Genomic DNA, 20,958 nt, shown 5'->3' on the forward strand with positions numbered 1-20,958 from the left:
GAAAGCACCATGATCAATGCTCATAACAGAAGGGTGAAGATACAAAGGCTTCAAGTAGGTGACCTCGTGTTACGAAGGATAGGTGCATCAAAACCAGTGGAAAAATTGGATCCCACCTAGGAAGGGCCCTTCAAGGTCACAACAACAATAGGACGAGGTGCCTATGAACTGGAAGACCCTAAAGGATGTCCTATAGCACGACCATGGAATATTTGCAACCTTAAGAAATACTACTCATGAAGAAAGTTATCTCCAGCATATATCAGATACCCTATAACGAGTCCTCCTGAAGGACCCCTCTTAAAAAAGTTCTCTTGAATGTCATACTCCAATAAGTCCTTCCGAAGGACCCTTCCTAAAAGTGTCCTCCTGAAGGGCATCCTCCCATAGGCCCTCCCGAAAGACCCCCCCCCCCACCCAAAATGCGCTCCTAAAGGGCACCCTTCTATAGGCCCTCCATAAGGGCCCCTCCGAAGACCGTCTTCCTAAGGGATATGTCCCTACAAGCATTGCCTGTAAAAGCTCTCTCTTCAAAAAGGTACGATGTATTACATTTATGAAAATGAGGCATAAAAGTTTGTTTCGGAGTAAGCGCTGCCAAAGATCATGCAAGTTTCCATCACTAAAGGGACACCCTAAAGATCCTGTCCTGAGCCCTCATCCATATTATACTTCATTACTTTTTATAAATACATGTTTCTTAATATACTGCTCAAATACTCACTTATGGGAAAGTTTAAAGATACATTCTATAAAAAAAGAATTCATACATCAAGGAATTTCAGAGGGGTACTCCCCTCATTTTCCAAGAAAGCCAAGAGAACCTCCCTATTTGAATCTTTAGAAGACACCTGTCTACAGTGAAAACCAAGAACCTCCCAGAAAAATGACATCATAGAGTCCCCATCTACAAAAAAAAAGCCCGAAAGGCCCCCTATGTCAAGAGGTTTTGACAAACCCCCTCTAAAACATAAAGGGGAGACCCATCATCGTCAGCGGACATACAAATATCAGTACATCAAGAACATGGCCTTATCCCTCAAGATGAACAACAAATATGAAAAGTAGGAATCGGACAAAGTGCATTACCAGACCCCTGGCCTAAAACATGGCCAGGGGTGAATCAAAAGTATCCTAAGAAAGCAGAAAAAATAAAATTTTTTCATCCCCATTTCAAATGGGAGTTGCAGGCCAAGCAAAGAAAATAAATTGTTCTCAAACCAACGTGCACATTACATCAATTTTTTTCCCCACATGCGAGGTCTTCCATCTCTTTCTCCGGAGGGTTGTCAGCAGCAAACGAGGAGGCAGCAGGAGGAGTTACATCTCTGGTTAGAGGGGGGCTCTTCTCCTTTCTCTTCAGGAGCACCTTCTCCCTGGAGATCCCTCGCTGTGGCATCAATTATGGCTTTGTAGGGGGGATTCCTTATCTCTGCCTCAGCTTCCCCCAATATGGTATCCAAATCTCCTTCTGCAAAATATTTGCAAAGGCTATTGTTAAAATTGAAAGTGGTAAGAAACGAAGATGAAGAAGGAAATTAACCTGAGTTTGGGGGAGAGCTCCATCTCCCTGGACGGAGAGCCTAGTAAATGGATCGAGTGCATTATCCAAAACAGTAGCGAGATCAAGAAAGGAGGGTTCTTCTCCTGTAGGGGGATACCCCTGATCCTGGAACTGCTCCTTGCAGGCCAAGAAGCCATATTCAAAGAAGGGTCCAGCTATCTTCGCTACCTCCTGCTGGTATTCCATGGAGCCCTTGAACTCCTTCAAGCGGCTTTCCCAGTAAGCTTCTAGGAAGTTTTTCCCCTCCTCGGAGTGTGGAAAGTCCATCACTGCCTTCTCCACTGCTTTCTTCAGAGCACTCTCCTGGCTGACTGCCTCCTTCTTCAATTGCCTCACCTCCCTCTCCAGTTGTTGGCAGCGTCCTACCACCTCCTTCTTGGCATCACTCAGTTTAGCGTTCTCGTTCCCTAAGCGCTCCAGCCTATCCTCCAACTTACGCCTCTGGGCATCACTAGAAGGAGGGGTTCCCTATAACCTGGAAGAAAGTTCCTCATAAACCGAGACATCCTACAAAGAAACAAAAGTTGTCAGTGGAAGATACACGAATACACGCACTGAATTTTGGTAGGAAGGTACCTTGAAGAGGTAAAGGCTCCCCATCCCTCCTAATGCCTCCCTAGCAAGAGGAGATAACAGATGTCTGTCCTAAGGGGATAGAACCCCCCTCCTCAAATCAGCCACCAGGGAGGCCTTTCCTTTGTCTTGGTCGAGCAAGTGACGGTTGTGAAGACATACTGAGGGTGCACAAGAAGGCCGTGAAGGAATATCCATATCTTCTTTGGAGGAAGGGGCGGGAGGAGGCATGGAGGAGGTGCGAGAAGAGGTTGCCCCTGTCCGAGGCTTTTTGGAGGAGTTTCCCACCACAAGACCCGGAGAGAAGGAGGAAACAGGGGCGCTTACCTTTGGAGTCGCTAGAAGTAGGGGCTCCCTTGGAGGATTTGGGAGTAGGGGTCCCCCCAGAATGACCCTACAACACATGGTCCCACATCTGAACATTATATTCTCTGCACAAGAACAAACAAGATAAATCAACATCCCAAGAAGATATGAAGAAAAGAGAATCCCCCAAAGGCTCTAACAAGGGAGCCAACCCAAAATGCCGCAACAACCTCTCATCTATTAAGGTCCGACAATCTTAGGGGGAGGCATTCAGTTCTTCTAGCAAAGAAGACAATGTTGCAATCCTCGGCCCCACATTCGTAGGGGGAGGAGCCTAAAAGATCCACTGCCTGGAAAAAAACCAAACATGGGGAGGAAGGACGAAAAAATAGCTAATTATCTAGTGTTTTGGAGCATGGAGAAGATGCAAAAAAGACACTCCTGGACGAGGGACGAAGTAAAAGAACCCTTTCTCAGCCTTCTTAAGGCGATAGCATTTAGTGAACACATGGGTGGTTATAGGATAGAAATGAAGGACAATAAAAAAAATCGGCTAAAATCTTAAAAGACTTTGGAACTAGCTGATTCAAAGGGACTTGGAAAAGATGAGAAACTTCAGAATAAAACAGAGGAATGGGGAAGCGAAGACCTGACCTTAACTAGGCGGCGAAAAAATATAAACGATTAAAGGGTGGAAGAAAGGGACGACTCACAGGCGATGGTGTATATACTATAAACTCAAGGGGGACATGACATTCTCAAATGAGCTGATCTATGGAGGAGGTTCGTAAGATAGAAGGCCCTAAGTTTGAAGGCGACTGAAGGACCTTCTCCTCATCTTCCTCTACCGAATGAATCTCTCTTGGAGGGGACCCAAAAAGCCTCACTGCAGAAGAGGACCTAGGTGACTCAGCACCTACTAGTGAAGGCCTCACTCTCTCATCTTTCAGCGAAGAACCCTCCCCTTCATTTTTTCCACCCTCTTCTTCGTCAGTGTCTTCATCGATCAAGCGACGAGCAACAGCAGTGGCCTGCCTCAGGCTCCTCCTCAAAACCCTTCCAAAATGTGGCAGAACAGGGCCCGTTCTCTTGGAAGTGGCCTCTAAGGGATCATCACCCCCAAAGATCTCCTTAAGGAAACGTATGGAGTCACTAGAGGAAGACATTTTTTCATAAACAAACTAAGAAACTCTGAAAAAAAAATAAAAAAAAGGAGGAAATACTTATAGAGGAAGATGGAGGCTTTGATGGAGGCCTTGGTGCTTGGAAGAAGAACTGTGAGAGAAAAGAAGAGAAAATCAAGATATTACTAAAGAGGGCATTTAACCTACGTCCTTAGTAACCACACCACTAAGGAGCAATCTAGAACATGAAGAAGAGGCCCTCGAACGTACGTGCTACAGTTACCTCGAGAACGCGCCTTTTTCGCTATCACTATGGCCGTCAGATCACCTTGTCAAAAGGCTGCTGCTCCATTTTCCAACAGGGGTGAGGCTACAGGAACAGAAAGAACGAATGAACAGGAGGATCCTCTCATCCCAAAATACCAGAATTTTCCATTCAGAGAATGAGAGGATACCTTCCTCCCTTACGGATGAAGATGGGTCCTCCCTCTAGAAGAAATGAGATTTTCTACTATAAGGATGTAGGGGACACCCCTCATCCTTAAGGTGGGGGGGGACTAAATGATGGGTACGACCCAAAGGAAATTGACCCAAGATGAAGTACTAAGCCCAGATAAAGGCCCACCAGCCCATTAGAGAGCCAGTCTATCCAAATCAATATGCTTGGCCCAAGAAGGGAACCTCCTACGATCCAGCTCGGCCCAAAGGAAGGGCCAATTTGGTTCAGCCCAAAAGGCCTGCCCCTCTCTGCACCAAAGTCCAGCAGGGAAGCCTGTTTTAGCCGGTCCAGTGAGGAAGCCTAATCCGAGGGCCCTCTTAGCCAATCCAGAAGAAGCGAGGTGCCCATAGGGGGATGGACACTGCAGCTTGAGGGGGACTCCTCACCAGGTAGGAGTCCACATGAATACAGAGCTCGCCTTTTTCGAGAGTTTGTTGCTGAGACGGATAAGAATGAGCCATATGCCCCAGATCCCTCTTTTTCTGCCGAAGATACAGACCTTCCTCACTAGATTGACCTCCTTAGACTCGTGCCATAGAAGAACTCTTCTCCTATAAATATTGAGAGTACCCCCCAACAGATCCCATCCGCTGAAAGGAACTTTTAACTCTACTTGTTGTTTAATTTCGTGCTCTTGCATATAGGATTCTCATTTTTGTCATAATTTATTGTTATATTCGTCTATTCTTAATTTTGGGACTAACTTAGACATTGAAGTGCTATCACCAACGAAACTATCAAGCACCAGATCGCCATCGTCATCTGCATCCACGATGGAGGTTGGACAAGAGCCGTGAGTAGTAGTGTGTGAGATGTAGGAGTGTGTGTGGGAGAACAGAGAGAATTAGGAGAGTCTATTATTGAATTCTCCTGAGGGAGTTCCTTTTGTTCCTTCTTGAAAAGTACTTGCTTCCAGCGCTAGGCTGGTAAAGCAGGAGCTAAGATCGTCATATGTTCTCGTATGGCGGCTGCGACAACTTGCTGGATTGCACCCAGTAAGCTTGGAGAAAGTTCACCTGACGTGGTTCAGAAAAGGTACTCCTTCTTGGAAGATCAACCAATGGCTCGGTCACTCTAGGAGACAGCAACGGAGTCGGGAAAGCTGGGGCGGACCCTCCTACTGGCGCTAGGGAGGCCCCTGCAACAACCTGCAGCGGCTGATTGTTACGGGTACCTCCATGGTCTTCTGCGTGTTAGCAGGATTGCTGGGGGTTTCTTTGATATCTACGCCTTTAACTCAAGTTTCCCACAGATGGAGCCAATTGAGGCGTGCAATTTTAACACGAGTCCAGAGTCCTTAGATCTTTGAGATGGATCTGGGCCACTTGAGTAAGAATTCCTAAGAAGAAGGCCTTGCCAAACAAAAGGTTAACACTCCTATACTTAAATTAGTCCCGAATTTTAGAATAGATGAAAATAAAAATGAGTAACAATAAAAAATTATGATAAAGATGAGAATTTAATGTTCAAGAGCTCAATTTTAGAGCAATAGAACAACAGCAAGAGAGAGAGAAAGAGTTATTGAAGCAGTTAATCGGAGGGGTTTATTGGGGGGTACGAGTTCCCCAGCAATAGGAGTCCGGCAAAAAAGTAATTTCTAGATATATAACTCATACAATAAATACATACATCCTACCATATTACATAAATTCCACCACCACTATAAATACGAAAAATATAATTTTTTAAAGGGAAGACTATTCATTGATTGTGATCACACCTACCAAGAAACCCCATCGAAAATCGTATTTTTAACTGGTAAGTTATTGTGTCGCGGGTAAATTCCCAATTTCATCCTCTCATAAAAATCTCAACCACATCAGTACCAGATCTTCCTATTATGTAATACCAGTTAGTTTTCTTTTTATTGTACAAAAAACACTAGTACATGATTAACTTATAATTATACGCACGCTTTCAAAAATGGAGTTCAAAATTATAAATTTTTATAATTTATTTAAAAATTATTAATATTATATTTTTACTTGAAGAGAGTAATTTTTTAAAGAAATTATAGCTTTTAAAATTTACATTCCCCTTCCAATGAAAAGGAAAAATAAATTTGAAAGAGACCAAATGGGAAAAAAATCCAAGGAGCCCCTGTGATAATAGAAATGTTCGAAAAATCTTCTATGAAAATTAAAGTATCAATTATCCACCTTGATATAAAATAAAGTTAAAAAATTCCCTCCTTACATAAATTGAGCTACACACACTCTGACTGCTTGATTATGAAAATACATTTTTTTTTTGATATTTTTGCACTTCTCTCACATCTAATATATATAATATTATATATGTATTAATAATAAAATATTATTTTATATAATAATTATTTAATCATTTATGTATTTTTTATTTAATTATTTATATCATAAAATATTATTTTAATTAAACTAATTAAAAAATAATTTATATATTAAAAAGTTGTGGGCATGGGCCGCGCCCTCCTCACCCCTGTCGCCCTCAATGTCGGTCGCCTAGGCCTAAAGTGGATAGGTGGGAGTTGGGAAGGGGAGGGCGGAGGTGATTGGGGTTGGGTGGGGGTGACGGGGGGAGGTTGGGCGTGGGGGGTGGCGGGGGTTGCGGAAGGGGGCGAAGCAGGTGCTGGTAGGGTATGGGTGTGCGTGTGGCGGTGGGGATCGGGTGGGTTATGATTATTGTTTTGAAATAATATTTTTTTATAAATTATAATTATATATATTATAAATATAGTTTAATAGTTATAAATTATATGTATTATAAATTAAAATAATTATATATTAATATGTCTAGTTTGATTGGTTGATTAGGAGGGACATTTTAGTAATTGTTTTTAAAAGAGTAAGTTCAAATTAATCAAAAAATTATGTGATTATTTATTCATAACATAAAAATAATTTTAATCTTAAAAATTTTATAGAAAGATTTTTGACATTTTCACGTATCATAGGGATGAAAATGAATTTAGCTCGGACGAATTGTATGACTGTAGATTGGATAAAGCATTTATTTACCTAGTTTTTGTGAGTGGTAAACACAGCTTCCTTAGGTCCATTGTTCTTTATTTATTTATTTATTGATTTCAAATGAAGACAAAAAGGATTTTTTTATTTAAAAATTTATGAATTTTTAAATTTCGAAAATGGTATACGCCCATGATTTTGTCCCTCTATTCCTCTTTTTTGCTTTGATGATTTGCCTCTATTGCTCCCACGAATCATCCAGTCGTACCCTCTCTCATTCAACCCCTTCGCTCCATCAAGAACGATTCAGCAGGGGATCATATGAGCTTCGATCGACCGAAAGGAAACAAAATCGAACCTTGGATTGGAATTAGCTGAGAAGAATTGATGCTGCAGAAAATCATAAATTCAGGTTATTATTATTATTTGAATTTGGCGAGCAGCGGGTATTCAACACCCATATGGGCTGTTCTGATCGCCGGGGTTTTTGTTGTCATCTCTCTCACCCTTTCGGTTTACCTGCTCTTCGAGCACTTATCCACGTACAAGAACCCCGAGGTCAGTTATGGGTCTTTCGCAGTTCCTGTTTTTATGTGTTTTTTTGGTGGGTTTACTGGGTCATGCTTGGTTTTTGGTGATGGCAGGAACAAAAGTTTCTGATTGGGGTGATATTGATGGTGCCAACTTATGCTGTTGAATCAGTAAGTTCTATTTTTTCGCGAAAGAAGTTCTGATGTTTTATTTTATTTGTTTTCTTTGTTTAAACTGGATTGGGAAGAGACTTATGATTTATTGCGGATGTAGTTGTTATTTGTGAAATTTGTGTTTGAGGAGTGGGTATTCAGTTTTTGTTTAAAGTGTTTGTTGATGGAAGACGAGGAACTAGAACAGCTTCTAGGATGAAGCATAAGATATTTATAAAGTGATCTACCTTTAGATATGCATTTCCTTCCATGATGTGTATGAGAGAGAGAGAGACTTTGAGTTTGTTCGAGACTAAAAGTGCTGCTATTACGGTTTGTACAAGCTTTAATTTACTCCCAGCTAAACTACATGAGACTGCTTGGGCTAATCCATGATCTACTGATTGTTATGCCAATAGGGGCACTGAAAGATGTGATTCAAAGTGATTTCGAAGTGTGAGTATATAGAGCATCTTGGTTGGATTTCCAAATTGGAAATGTTTTGCTTGTTATATTGCCTCTATAATTCGGAAATAATATGGGAGCAAAGAATCTTTTATTGTTTTGCACCACTAAAGCTAGTTTGTTTCTTAAAAGAAACATAGAGATTAAGTATAGCGCTAGTATACTATATTCCTACTTACAGCACTCAACTTGAGGAAAGATGTGGTCCGAGCCCATGGTCTCAGGACCTGCAAGGGAAACTAAGCTGCACTAGTGTCCGGGCAGCTAAGTCCCAATTGTTTTTTCTATGTGAAGATGGTTAAACCAAGTTGCAGAAAAGTCCATTGGTGCCACTTATAAACTGTTCAAACTTCTCCCAGAACTAATGAGGGTAGTTCAACTGTACATTTTAACATTGAGGTCCTTATTAGAGTCAAATGTGAAGAACTGAAAGTTCTTCCTTCATCTTCAATTGCACAACAGGTATCCATAAAGACTGTCACATCTGACCTTTCAATATGGAAATTGAAGCTAGTCTTTCGAATGATGAAGGTTTTGTCTAGCTTATTTCTTCACCTTGTTCTTCCTTTTCTTTGCTGTCTGTTTCTTCTTGTGCACTTCTTCTGTTTTCTGTGGACTGTACTCATTTGCTTTCTTTATAATCGGACTCTATTCATTTGCTTTCCCTAAAGTCAATTTCTTATGAGGTTATTTCTTAGAAATAAGATTCTCAAGTAGACAATTTCTGCGACTGACATATGATTCAGTTTTTTGAAGAACTGTTTTACTGTATCTCATATTTTCATTTGGTCTAGGAGTCTATAAAAGGATTGAACATTTTTTCGATTGATGGTTTTAATCATTGCACTTACAATCTGCTTGATTTCGTGGTTTAAATAAGTTTTGCCAGTCTGAAGGTTGCTTATGAAAAACCTGTACTTTATTTTATTTCCTTCTCAGACATCGTTCTTTTCTGCAGTTTATATCTTTGATGAACCCGGCAATTAGCGTTGGTATCGGGATCCTTCGTGACTGTTATGAATCCTTTGCCATGTATTGCTTTGGGAGATACCTAGTTGCTTGTTTAGGTATGACTGTTGAATGTCCTTTTTAGAGTTAAATTGTGTGTACAAACTATTTAAAATATGCATTTAATTTATGAAACTTATTCTTTCTTACTCCCTTTTGATTAGTTTCTCGTATAGTCGTCTTTATTTGTACCCTTACATATGTGAATCAAGCATTTGAGCTCATGAATATGAAGAGCTCAAGGCATGATACTAGTCAATATGATCAATATTCCCAAATTTCATGCTAATCTAAACTGACCAATTCATGTTTTAGAAACCAGATGATCGCATTTTCTTGTGGTGAATTAGGTGGAGAAGAGAGGGCAATTGAATTTATGGAGAGAGAGGGACGTGCAAGTGCAAAAACTCCCCTACTAGATCATGGCTCCGAGAGGGGAATTGTAAAGCATCCCTTTCCATTGAACTATATCCTGAAGCCTTGGAAACTGGGTCGGTGGGTTTATCAGGTCATCAAATTTGGCATTGTTCAATATGTAAGTTTTCATCTTGACAGTAAACGTTTCAATAGATTTTGTTGTCAACTTTTCCCATCCTTTTTAACATGCCCGCATGACAAACTGTAAAATTTGCTTGCAGATGATTATCAAAGCATTTACTGCCATTTCGGCTGTAATTCTTGAAGCTTTTCATGTATATTGTGAAGGAGATTTCAAATTGAACTGTGGGTAAGTTACATCCCATGAGTATTTGTAGGTTTAGTAGTCATTAGAGTTTGTTTTGGATTTTAGCATAATTCTTGAAGCTTTCATGTATATTGTGAAGGTGACTTGACATGAAACAGTGGTAGTTACATCATATAGATATTTGGAATGGAATAGACAAATATAACTTCAATTGGGTTAATCACTGGATTATAAATGCTTGAATGGCAGTAAACTAGAGGGAGAAACATATGCTTCTACTGGATGTAAACTATTTAATGCAGCATAGAAGTGAATTTACATGATTTGCTACTGTAATGATCTTTTCGTGGCATACGTGTGATTTAGAATTTGGACTCCCATTTTTGTCTTTTTTAGTGATATAAGTATACCTTTAGTTCATAGCCTACGTGCAATATATGCATGGACAGACAAGTCATCAGCGATCTTATCTTTCATTGTTTTAATGTTTCCTTCATCTATTGTTCTCTTAGTTCAATTAATCTCAATTAATGTTCCGATTTAATCTCCTCTCTCTGCAAGTAAGTTATTACTACCATTATCTAGCATCAATAGATACATGGAGCTTGATAGCTTTAGCAATGTCTGTCTTCTTTATTTTGTAGGTCCTGGGTACATGGTTTGGTTTAAATTTCAGTCAGTCACGGGCTTTCTAATGCTTAGTTCATTTTTCTGCCATCCACATACTAAACAACTGAACAAGATTGAAGCTGTTATTATAAGTGACTAGACTAAATGAATCAAGGAGAGGATTGAAGCTTTAACAATCTGTCTTCTTTATTTTGTAGGTATCCATACATGGCTGTGATTTTAAATTTCAGTCAGTCATGGGCTTTGTATTGCTTAGTTCATTTCTATGCCATCACAAAAGATGAATTAGCACACATGAAACCATTGTACAAGTTTTTGACATTCAAGTCAATTGTGTTCTTAACTTGGTGGCAAGGAGTTGCTATAGCTCTTCTATATGCCGTTGGTTTATTCAAAAGTCCAATAGCTCAGTCACTGCAGTTTAAGTCAACCGTTCAGGATTTCATTATTTGTATCGAGGTAATTGCTTTCAAAAGTTATTTTATTCTTCTGGTGGCTGTTCTTATACTGTTTGTTTACTACAGTTTTTTGTTTTGATGTGTAGAAAGTATTATAAGTGCATATTGCAAGTTTCACTCCTACATGAATGGTAAATACTTTTCAATGTTTTTGGATGTGTTATTTGGGGGAAGGGTTTCGTAGTGCTAGTTTCTTGCACCCTGAAATAATATGCTCTCTGGCTAATATCTGGCTTTCTGCATAACCAAGACTAATCCTTTAACCCCAAGACTGACTGATTTGAATATTGAATTCTTTCATCAGCTACTCAATATAAACTATCCAGCTACATGAAAGATCAAGTTATGGTCTATAATCTGATTTTAGTTCGAGTCCTTTGAACACTAATTCCAGTATCATACAAGATCAAGATCCTAAATGTTTATAAGTTCAAGAAAACTAAGTCGGAGCATTTTATCAACATAGGGCACCTTTGGATTTATGCGTGGAATTTATAATTGGCAGATAGTACCGTCAGAGGTTAACACGTAAACTTATTAATGTCTGGACTGCAGGATAGTTTCTTGAATAGGTTGGTTGTTTACGAAATAGGACTGATTTTGCCCTTAATCTATTCATTTCTTGGTTTCCATCACCTGTCCCTTTTCCTCTCTTTCTTTTATTGTTTTCAGCTTCATATTTCCTTCATTCTTCTTCTCCTTTTATGTTGTTGCCGCTGCTGCAGAGGACCATCACCTCACTGTATCATTTTATCTTCTTTCTTCTTCCGTCACTTCATTTTTCTGTCAACCATCCACCACACCTGCTGCTAGGCTCTCTAGTCTCTTCTTCCGCTTATTCCTCTCCGTTCCTAAGTTTCCTTTTCTTTGATTAGCATCTTTGTGGAAAGAGCAACTAATCTTCTTTGAGATTCTATAGTTCAATAAAAGATCAATTCTACTAGCAAGTAAGGTAGAAGAGGATCTTCCAGAGCATCTTCATAGAGGAGATGCAAACTTTCACTCAAAGGACATTCTTCATGTTAAATCGTTGGGCAAAACAAATGTTTAATGACACCCATGTGACTGAAATTAGAAATTATGGCACCACTATCAAACCCAAAAACAGATGCTTTAATTATCCCTCACCCATGTGGTACTGCCAACCATGGCAGGTTCCCTTTTTCTCTCTCTTTCCGTGTGCTGCGGAAACACGATGCTTCTTCTTCTTCATCTTTGCAATTTTGGTACGATTGGCCAGGGAAGGTTCTTTGGGTTAGTAGCTGCTTATTTCTGGCAATTTCGGCACTATTCATTTTAGTAATGTAACGAAGGGTTTTTGTGGGATTCTGGTTTCTATGCACTATATCCCTTATCTAATTCAAACTAGAAACCCTAAAGATTGATTTGGGGTAATAGAATTGTCTTTCAGACCTAATTCTAGAATCTCAGAGGGCTCATGCTCATGGAGTTTGAATTGAAGATCTTTCTTCTCTGCAATTTTAGCAAGATTCATATAGCCAAGGCAGGGAATGGGGTTTGTGAGTTTGTGGTTTTCACCCAGTGACCCCTTATCTAATTCAAACCAGATCTTTTACGAATCTGTAAAATTGGTGTTTGACATGGGGTGGCAGAATTGTCTATTGCTCCGAATCCTATCGAACCTAATGCTAGAATTTCATCAGGTCTGGGGTGTTTGAACTTAAGATATAAAATGCAGCATGAACAGTAGCTTAGATTGGAGTTGGGAGTTAATCACTGTTCTGTTAAAGCTAAGTTATTTTGGTGGATTGATCTTTCTCCACATTTGGCAGTTCGTTGTGTCTTCTAGACACTAGAAATCTGGAACCACAGGGAAGATTAGTACTGAAATTTGAGAGTTGGTTTGCTTTATTATTGAACCTATTGGAAGAGGAGACACACATTTTATACATTGTAATTGCATCCTAATAGACTGTTGATGAATTATATCGAAAAGCTGAAATTTCGATCTCGTTGAATTTTGAGAGAGTTGATTGGAGAGAAGAGGGTTTTGCATAAGTATGTTTTGTTGATTAGGCACTGCTTTTCTTTGAAAACTTGTTTGTGTGTTATCTATTCAGGAAAGGGTTAGTCTATAAAGTGTTTGAGTTTCATGGTTGTATCCGTTTTAGTATGGGAGAGATCCACACAACAACGCTGGACCATTTAAGTAGAGATCTACGCGACGATCCTAAACCATCCATTATCCAAGTCCTCAAAATGTTCCATCTGGGGGTCAATACCAGTTCTAATAGATTGGACACTTCAAAAGTTCCCGACTTCCCAGCGGGAAAATAGATTTTCCCGAAGAGAACTACTGCATCTCGCCTAACTTCCCTAATTAAAGTAACTAGGTGCCTCCACCGGGAGCAGATACCTTCATGGTGCTGCAACATTCTTGAGGACTCAATAATAGTAGCTGAATAGCCGCTTATCAGATCCATTTTGAATTTCTTGACCTAGTTTTACTCTTCCACTCTAGGTCGGAGTGTATTCTTTGCTAGGACATGGTGTCTTTTAGGTGGATGAACATTGATAAATGAATTAGCTACGGAATGGAGTTAAGGTTGAGGGTAAAATGCTCATTCAATCTAAGAACTTTCAAAGTCATGACATTCTTCTCTCAGAGAAGATGAAGTGAATTGAGACTGAACAGTTTAATGTTGCTGACATATTATAAGTCGTGAGTAAATCCCTTCTTTAGCAAGAAATCTACCTTCATCTGTGTCCATAATGTGTCATAATCAGTTCATATTTACGTTGACTATGAAAATGGTGCGAAACATGTCATATCTTTGTCCACTGAGTATTGAAGCTATTACAACCAGAATGGTTGTTCTTATATCGTTTTCTTCTTCCAAGACCAGAAATCACTTGTAGATCTTGTCATGAAATCTGAAATCTCATTGGATGCCACCGTACACATGTCTATTTTGATACGATACTTTGTCTCTTTTCCTGAGAATACTTACCTTGGAGAAATCTGTAAGTCATAAGGCATGTTTCTCTGGTAACTCAGTACACCACTAGTAGGGTACGCCAGAGATGCATTCCAATTGTCTGTCTCCACCTTATATATGTACAGTCTAGATGGGATCCTTCTTAAAAAGCCTGGAAAACCATGTTTTCCTACCTTAAATGTGTGCTCTAGATCTGTTATGGCTAGAATAACATGGACAATACATCCAGCAGGATTTGGTACCAGAAACTCAAAGAGATGATTTCCTAATGGCTTTCTGAATAGCTGTTGGAAACTTGGTTTGTCTGATGGAAATATGGAATCGCTTTGTTTGTCTTTTCCCCTTGCAATCAGAGAGTAACTTCAGCAAAGTATCCCCCCATGCAGTATAACTGCCAATGAATGAAAAATAATGTTCATATTTGGGGAAAATGTACTTCAGTTTTACTTTGTCTATGAACATTTTTATTGATTAGATTCTTAATGGTACTGTTTCTGTTTATTGATCAAATTGGAAGGATATGTAGAGAACAAATGGAAGTACCTTTATCACAAATGATCCCTTTCAGAAATAAGAATCTTAAAATTTCAAAACTACTTTGATCGTAAAAGCTGTAGAGTCATTTGTACTTTAACTCCTTTGGAACAAAGGTAGCAGTTTGATGCTTCCACAGTATGCATAAAGCAAAATCAAACAAGGAGACTCTGAGTTGTTAGGATTTTTATCTTGCTTGTCAGTACTTAAAGAAAGAACGCAGATTAACATTCTAACCTGGAAGAGTAAATTTTGGATGATTTTATATAGCAAGTAGGCTATGTGGGTGGGTTAAAGAAACTCTTCTTGAAACAAGCGTCTTAAATTATCCCAACTTTGCTTCACAAAGCCTATTTAAGTTGTTCAATACCCTAAGCCAAATTGATATAATAACCGGACTAGAATTTGTTGAAATTTCCTTCTTGTCTTGTTAAACGACTACCTCCTTTAAAAGCTTAAAGTGGTAGAAAGAGAATAATGTAATATTAATATTTTAACACACTCCCTAGCGTGCAAACTCTGCACATGAAACTTTTTTTTTTTTTAAAATGGGTGACAATAAGATTCGAATCCAGGACCCCTTGTTTGGCCTGGCTTTGGAACGATATTAAACGACCACCTTAATATTAATATCTTTAACATGTCCAAACATGTTGCTCATAGCATGGTTAAACTGTGAAGTTGCTTGGATTTGTTCCACTGTTTCAATTGAGATACACGTTCTGCACCAAGTACAGTTGGACTGAAAGAGAAGATGAGGTGCCCAAACTTATTGTATAGAGGGACAAAAGGTAGATTATCAATTATATAAAGAAATGGATATTTCTTTCACTAACTTCATGTAATGATTCAACCCACCTTTGATAAAGGAGCTGGAAATAGACCTACAAGCCATAAGTTATAAAGATAGCTTAAATCATGAAATTGTTAAATCAGTGGTATACCCATAGAGTTATTACTATAATTTGCAGCTGCTATAGGACTTTGTTAGGACTGTTGTTCATTTTAATATTAAGCAATTTTTTTGTATTGTGTAACAGACATGGTTGAATTTGAAAGACGTTGTGTTCTAAGCATTTTTAATAATTATGATTGTGAGCATTTGGTTGGTGAACACGCAGTGCCTAATGGGCTGCTGTTAAATAAACATGGGAAGTTCTGAGGGGGACATGCAGATGAGTCTCTTAGTTTATGGAAGAATGTGGAGAGTGGCTAGAATCTTTGTTACAGTCTTTATTAGAAACCTGGACAAGGGAATAATAATTTCCAGCAAATCAAAGTTGGTTTGCATCATTAGTTGGTCTTGTATGAAACTCATCTCATGCGCTTAAAGTTCTCACCATTAAAGAGTTGAACGGTATTGAGAAATCTTAAGACGGCTTTCTGGTGTGAATTAATGAGAGTATTTCACTATGTCTTATCTTTTAGTTTATTTATTCTGAACTTCTCATGTAAAATGTTTAAGTTTACAAGGTCTCTCTATTCATCCAGGACAGATGGGAATTGCTTCTTTGGTTCACCTTTATGTTTTCCCTGCAAAGCCTTATGAGTTAATGGGAGATCATTTTTCTGGAAGCGTTGCAGTGCTTGGAGATTATGCATCTGTTGATGGTCCGCTAGATCCTGATGAGGTTAGGGACAGTGAACGTCCCACAAAGTTGCGCCTTCCGCAACCTGACTATAATGCTAGGAGTGGAATGACTATCCGAGAAAGTGTTAGGGACGTCTTTATTGGTGGTGGTGAATATGTAAGTTCTTTCCTCTTTCAAGCAAGTGCCGCTCTCATGCATTTGTTGGTTCAGAAACATTGAGAAATTTTCTGAGTCCACTGAGATGATCTCTATTAACAGATGTCAATCCTTTTGAGCCAAGTGAATGAATTAAATGCTAAAATAATGGTTCTACTTGTGAACAAGCATATAGAGGACTTGAATGTTTTTCAACTCTTTGTTGAACAAAATGTTTTAGCAGAAAATTTCTACTTGTATGGTCCAGGAATGGCACTTTAGTGTCCATTCTCTTTGTCTCGTTTGTTTTATTATTGCTGTTTATATATGTTCATTCTCTTCTTATTTTGACCTTTAGTGAAATGATCAAAGATTCTCAAATTTATGTTGGTAAGATCAACCTGTGCTGCCTCTCTAGATCCTGAATCATTAATGTTTGTGTTTACAAGTATAAGAAGCCCAGTGATTGATTGACGTTACTTTTGACATGCTCAGAAGTTGGTCTTTCACCTGAATTATCCCTGCACGACATCTGAGCACAAACAATTAGCATATCTGTTTTCGGTGAATATCTGCATGCACTATAGAGTATGTAAAGCCAAGTTGAGTAAGTGTTTATGGTTTGAAGCTGCCTACTGCTGTTATCTTGCCACTCTTATCAATTTCTATCTGGTAGAGCAAGAAAGGAATCTTGCATGAACAAAACCAGCTCACTTCGGGTTTTATATACCTACAGATTCAGTTATTTACCACCACCTATTTTCATAACAGATAAAAAATTTTAATTATCCCACAATTGAGCTTCATTTTTCATTTTCTGTCATCTTTCTGGTATATTTCACGTTAGAGTTTCAACACTTTGAAATGCAGATTGTGAACGACGTGAAGTTTACCGTCACTCAAGCTGTGGAGCCTGTAGAGAAGGGAATCACGAAGTTCAACCAGAAACTGCACAAGATCTCTCAGAACATAAAGAAGCACGAGCGGGGAAGGAGAACCAAGGATGACAGTTGTTTGACTTCACCAACACGCAACGTGATTCGAGGAATAGATGATCCCCTCTTGAATGGGAGCATCAGTGACACCGGCAGTTCCAGGAGAAAGAAGCACCGCCGTAAATCTGGGTATACCAGTGCAGAAAGTGGTGGGGAAAGCAGTAGTAGTGACCAAATTCCCTACGGTAGTTATCAGATTCGTGGACGTAGATGGCTTATCAAAGATTAGTCTGATACCAGTCCATTTCCCTTCATGTGGATGATATCGTCACCAAGGTGAGTATTTTTCATTGTTGTCCTTGTGATGGTGATGATCAGAGGAAGTAATTCTGTTCAGTGGATTGATTGCTTTAGATGATGGAAGAGGTGACTATGCATAAGGGTCTGTAGATTTCTCCCAAGCTGTCAATGTTTGAAGATAATTTATGTTGAAATTATTGTATAGAAGAATGACGCTGTCTTGTCAGAAACTCTCTCATCGTATTACTCTCAGAATGCTTAATACAGAAATTGTTTGATCATGTCTAAAGTTGTTATCTGCCATCTTTTTCTTACTTATTTTGCTATTCGGAGTAAATGTATTTAAATCATGGTAAATTGCATTGACACCCTGTACAGTTAAGTTTAAATACATAAATACTCTTTCTCCTTTGCAAAACTGCAAGTATACCCCCTAATGAGGTGTTAGTGTGATGTATCTCAGGCTGTGTGTTTTGCTAGTGAATAGGGGTGTACTTGTAATTATAACTATAATTTCAAGGGCCGTTTTTATGATTTTACAAATGGCATGGGGTGTTTGTATATTTACGTTAGGGTGTCAACGTATTCTACGCTTCAAATTATATTACTGGAGGCAATGTAATCTACGCTTCAAATTATTACTGGAGTTGTTGTCTCTTGAAGAAATAGTGTTGCTTGGGATATTGAAACATGTAACTTAGAATTTTTCTTATTATCTAGTATTATGTAGCCATATCCTTGTCATATATACTATGTATTGTAATCAACTGATCAAAAGAATACAACCCCTTTTTCTTTTTTCTGTTTTCTTTTTCAGTTAAATAAGCGTTATCTCACTAACTCTTTTTCCCTTTCTAACTTTTATTATATGTATCTATATTTGTTTCTTCCTTTGGGGGTGAAAAATGGATGAAATAGCATATGTATATATATATATATATATATTATATATATATATATATATATCTACTAGTAATAAAATATTAAGTGATCGATATCAAAGTTACAGTTAATGATATGTACTAGTGGCAAAAACTTTTATTGTCGTTGTGTTTGGAGTTGGTGGTGCCAACAATTGTGTCTAACTTTCTGCTTTTGATAATGTAGCATATGTATGGCGATAACTCAGTATCCCCAAAGATACAGTGATCATAAATAATAATCATATGTATGGGGTCATATGATGATAACGCATTCTCATGTATCATAAAAACATTATATTACCATTAAAAACAATTATATATATCCACTAAATAAATAAAATTTCAAAAAATATGCTTTTATACTTGTAAATATGATCGTATCACGTCACATAAAATGTGTATTCTAATCAACTCAAACGATTACAGGCTTTTTACTCTTGTTTTTATACCTTTTTACTCTTCCCATTCCTTCATATACTGAGAGAACAGAGGCCACAAAGCAACCACATATGAGTTGAGATTTATACATTGATATTCCTTAAGTTTTATACATTGATATTCCTTTCTCTACATACAGAAACACCTCCTATAATTTAAAGAATTTGAGTGTTGTACCTAATTTCCAGAAATGACAATATAATTTATGGGTAATTACAATTTCTTTTTCTTAGGTTTCATGTAATCATATTTAAACTTTTTGTGATTTAAGAAATTACATCTAACATTTTTTAGGTTTGTTTCTGTTTAATAAATAAGTCCATAAATTTGTTAAAACTGATTGAATTTATGATATTTACAAAAATCTGAATGAAAATTGATGTTTACCCTCGATTTACTTATTACTACTTAATGCAAGTCAAATATTTTTTTTTTCAATAACTACCCTTGTACCTCCTCACATGCATTAACATGTAAGACGTGTGAGGGTAATTTAATCATAAAATTATTTATCTTATCTACAATAAATCGGTAATAAATAAATAGAGGGTAAATATAGATTTTTTTATTAATATTAGCAAATTTGTTGAATTTTGACTAATGGAGGGACTGATTTTTTAGATGAAATAAACCTCAGGGGTGTTAGATGTAATTTCTCAAAATACAGGGGATCTACGTGTAATTACACTAAATTTTAGGAGGAAAAAAATGTAATTATTCCTATAATTTATACTATTAATTATTTTTTAGGATAATTACTCTCCCCTCTCCTGAGGTTTGATATATTTACATGTAGACCCTCCGTGGTTTGAAAAATTACATCTAACACCCCTGAGGTTTGCTTCAATTTAACAAATAAATCTATCCATTAGTCAAAAATTAATAAATTTATTGATATAACCAAATAAAATTGAATAAAAATTAATATTTACCCTCGATTGAGTTTGATGGGTTTGTCTCAAATACGATTGGTCTAAGAAGAGACAACCCAAGTCAGGCCCACAAGCCCAATACAGAAGTAGCTTAGGATTTATTGCATTTGGCCCAAAAAGGAAGCCTGCCACCTCAAGACTAGCCCAGAAGGAAGACTTACAAGGCTCAGCCCAAGGAGGAGCCCTCCACCCCAAAAACCGTCCAAGGATGAAACTCATGAGCTTGGCCTAAGTAGAAGGCCTCGCTTGAAGGTCTGCTGCTCCTTTCCAAGTCCAGCCCGAGGGAGGAAGGTGTCCTCCAAAAGTCGGAGTCCTCACCCTAAGAGTACTCCTCGCGAGGCAGGAGTCCCCCCCCTCACCTGAAGACTTGCTGCTGAAGAACGGACACAGAGGCAGCCTTATCCCGCTTTCCTCACCAGATGCACCTCCTAAGACTCTTGCCATAGAGGGACTCCTCCTCTATAAATACAAGGGCCTCCTCTTAACTGACTCTCCCCTACCACTTTCAAAGAATTCTTCCACTGCTACATTACTATTCTGCTATTCATATTCTCGCTCACAAAATTCTCATTTCTTTCACGGTTTATCATATAATCTGTCTATATATTTATCTATTCTTAAATCCAGGACTAACTTAAGCATCAGATTGCTAACCTTTTATTTTGCAGGTCTCTTTCTCAAGAGCTTTTACTCAATTAACCTAGATCCAACCTCAAAATCCAAGAACTTTAAACCCGTGCTAAAATCATAGGCATCAATTGGCGCCGTATGTGGGAACTTGTGTTAAAGGTGTGAGATACCATGGAGACCCCTTATAATCCTGCTCACAAGTAGAGGATGGTGGAAGCACCCAACAACAATCAGCCTTTGCAGGTTGTAGCGAGATCCTCCCTAGCATCGGTAAGAGGATCCACCCTATCCTTTCCAGCTCCAATGTTGCCCCCCAGAGGATCCACCCTATCTCTTCAGGTTCCTTAGTTCTGGATGTTGGAGGCCTACCAGCCCCCCTACCAAAGATTGGTGGCAAAGGAGGGATGAATTGTGTAACAGTCCACAATTCTCTACCCACCATAGGCATGATTGCAGTCTTATTAACACTCTTATAAACTGCCACTGTATAGCATTCATTCACATAATTAACAGGATCATCACCTTTACACAGTATGACACTACGAGCATGTTTACATGGGATTCCATTCAAATCCCATTTCCTACAAGAACAACTTCTCTTGTCCAAATCTACTAGATGTTGTGAACCATCAAAATAGT

General features: G+C 38.4%; 1 protein-coding gene across 3 annotated transcripts; it reads left to right on the top strand.

The window, feature by feature from the left end:
- On the top strand, positions 7,214-17,697 carry LOC105167381 (protein LAZ1). Of its 3 annotated transcripts, XM_011087071.2 has the most exons (9): positions 7,220-7,569; positions 7,656-7,712; positions 9,118-9,226; positions 9,518-9,702; positions 9,806-9,894; positions 10,680-10,941; positions 15,931-16,182; positions 17,032-17,432; positions 17,511-17,697. In XM_011087071.2, exons 1-8 carry the CDS (start codon positions 7,399-7,401, stop codon positions 17,383-17,385), a joined length of 1,479 nt encoding a protein of 492 aa, XP_011085373.1. In that variant the 5' UTR covers positions 7,220-7,398; the 3' UTR covers positions 17,386-17,432; positions 17,511-17,697. The 3 variants fall into 3 exon arrangements, with proteins under 3 accessions (XP_011085376.1, XP_011085373.1, XP_011085372.1); XM_011087070.2 differs by having other exon boundaries at positions 17,032-17,697; XM_011087074.2 differs by lacking the exons at positions 17,032-17,432; positions 17,511-17,697 and having other exon boundaries at positions 7,214-7,569; positions 15,926-16,127.

Source organism: Sesamum indicum, linkage group LG8 (genome assembly GCF_000512975.1).
Source record: "Sesamum indicum cultivar Zhongzhi No. 13 linkage group LG8, S_indicum_v1.0, whole genome shotgun sequence".
Classification (NCBI taxonomy): Eukaryota; Viridiplantae; Streptophyta; class Magnoliopsida; order Lamiales; family Pedaliaceae; genus Sesamum; species Sesamum indicum.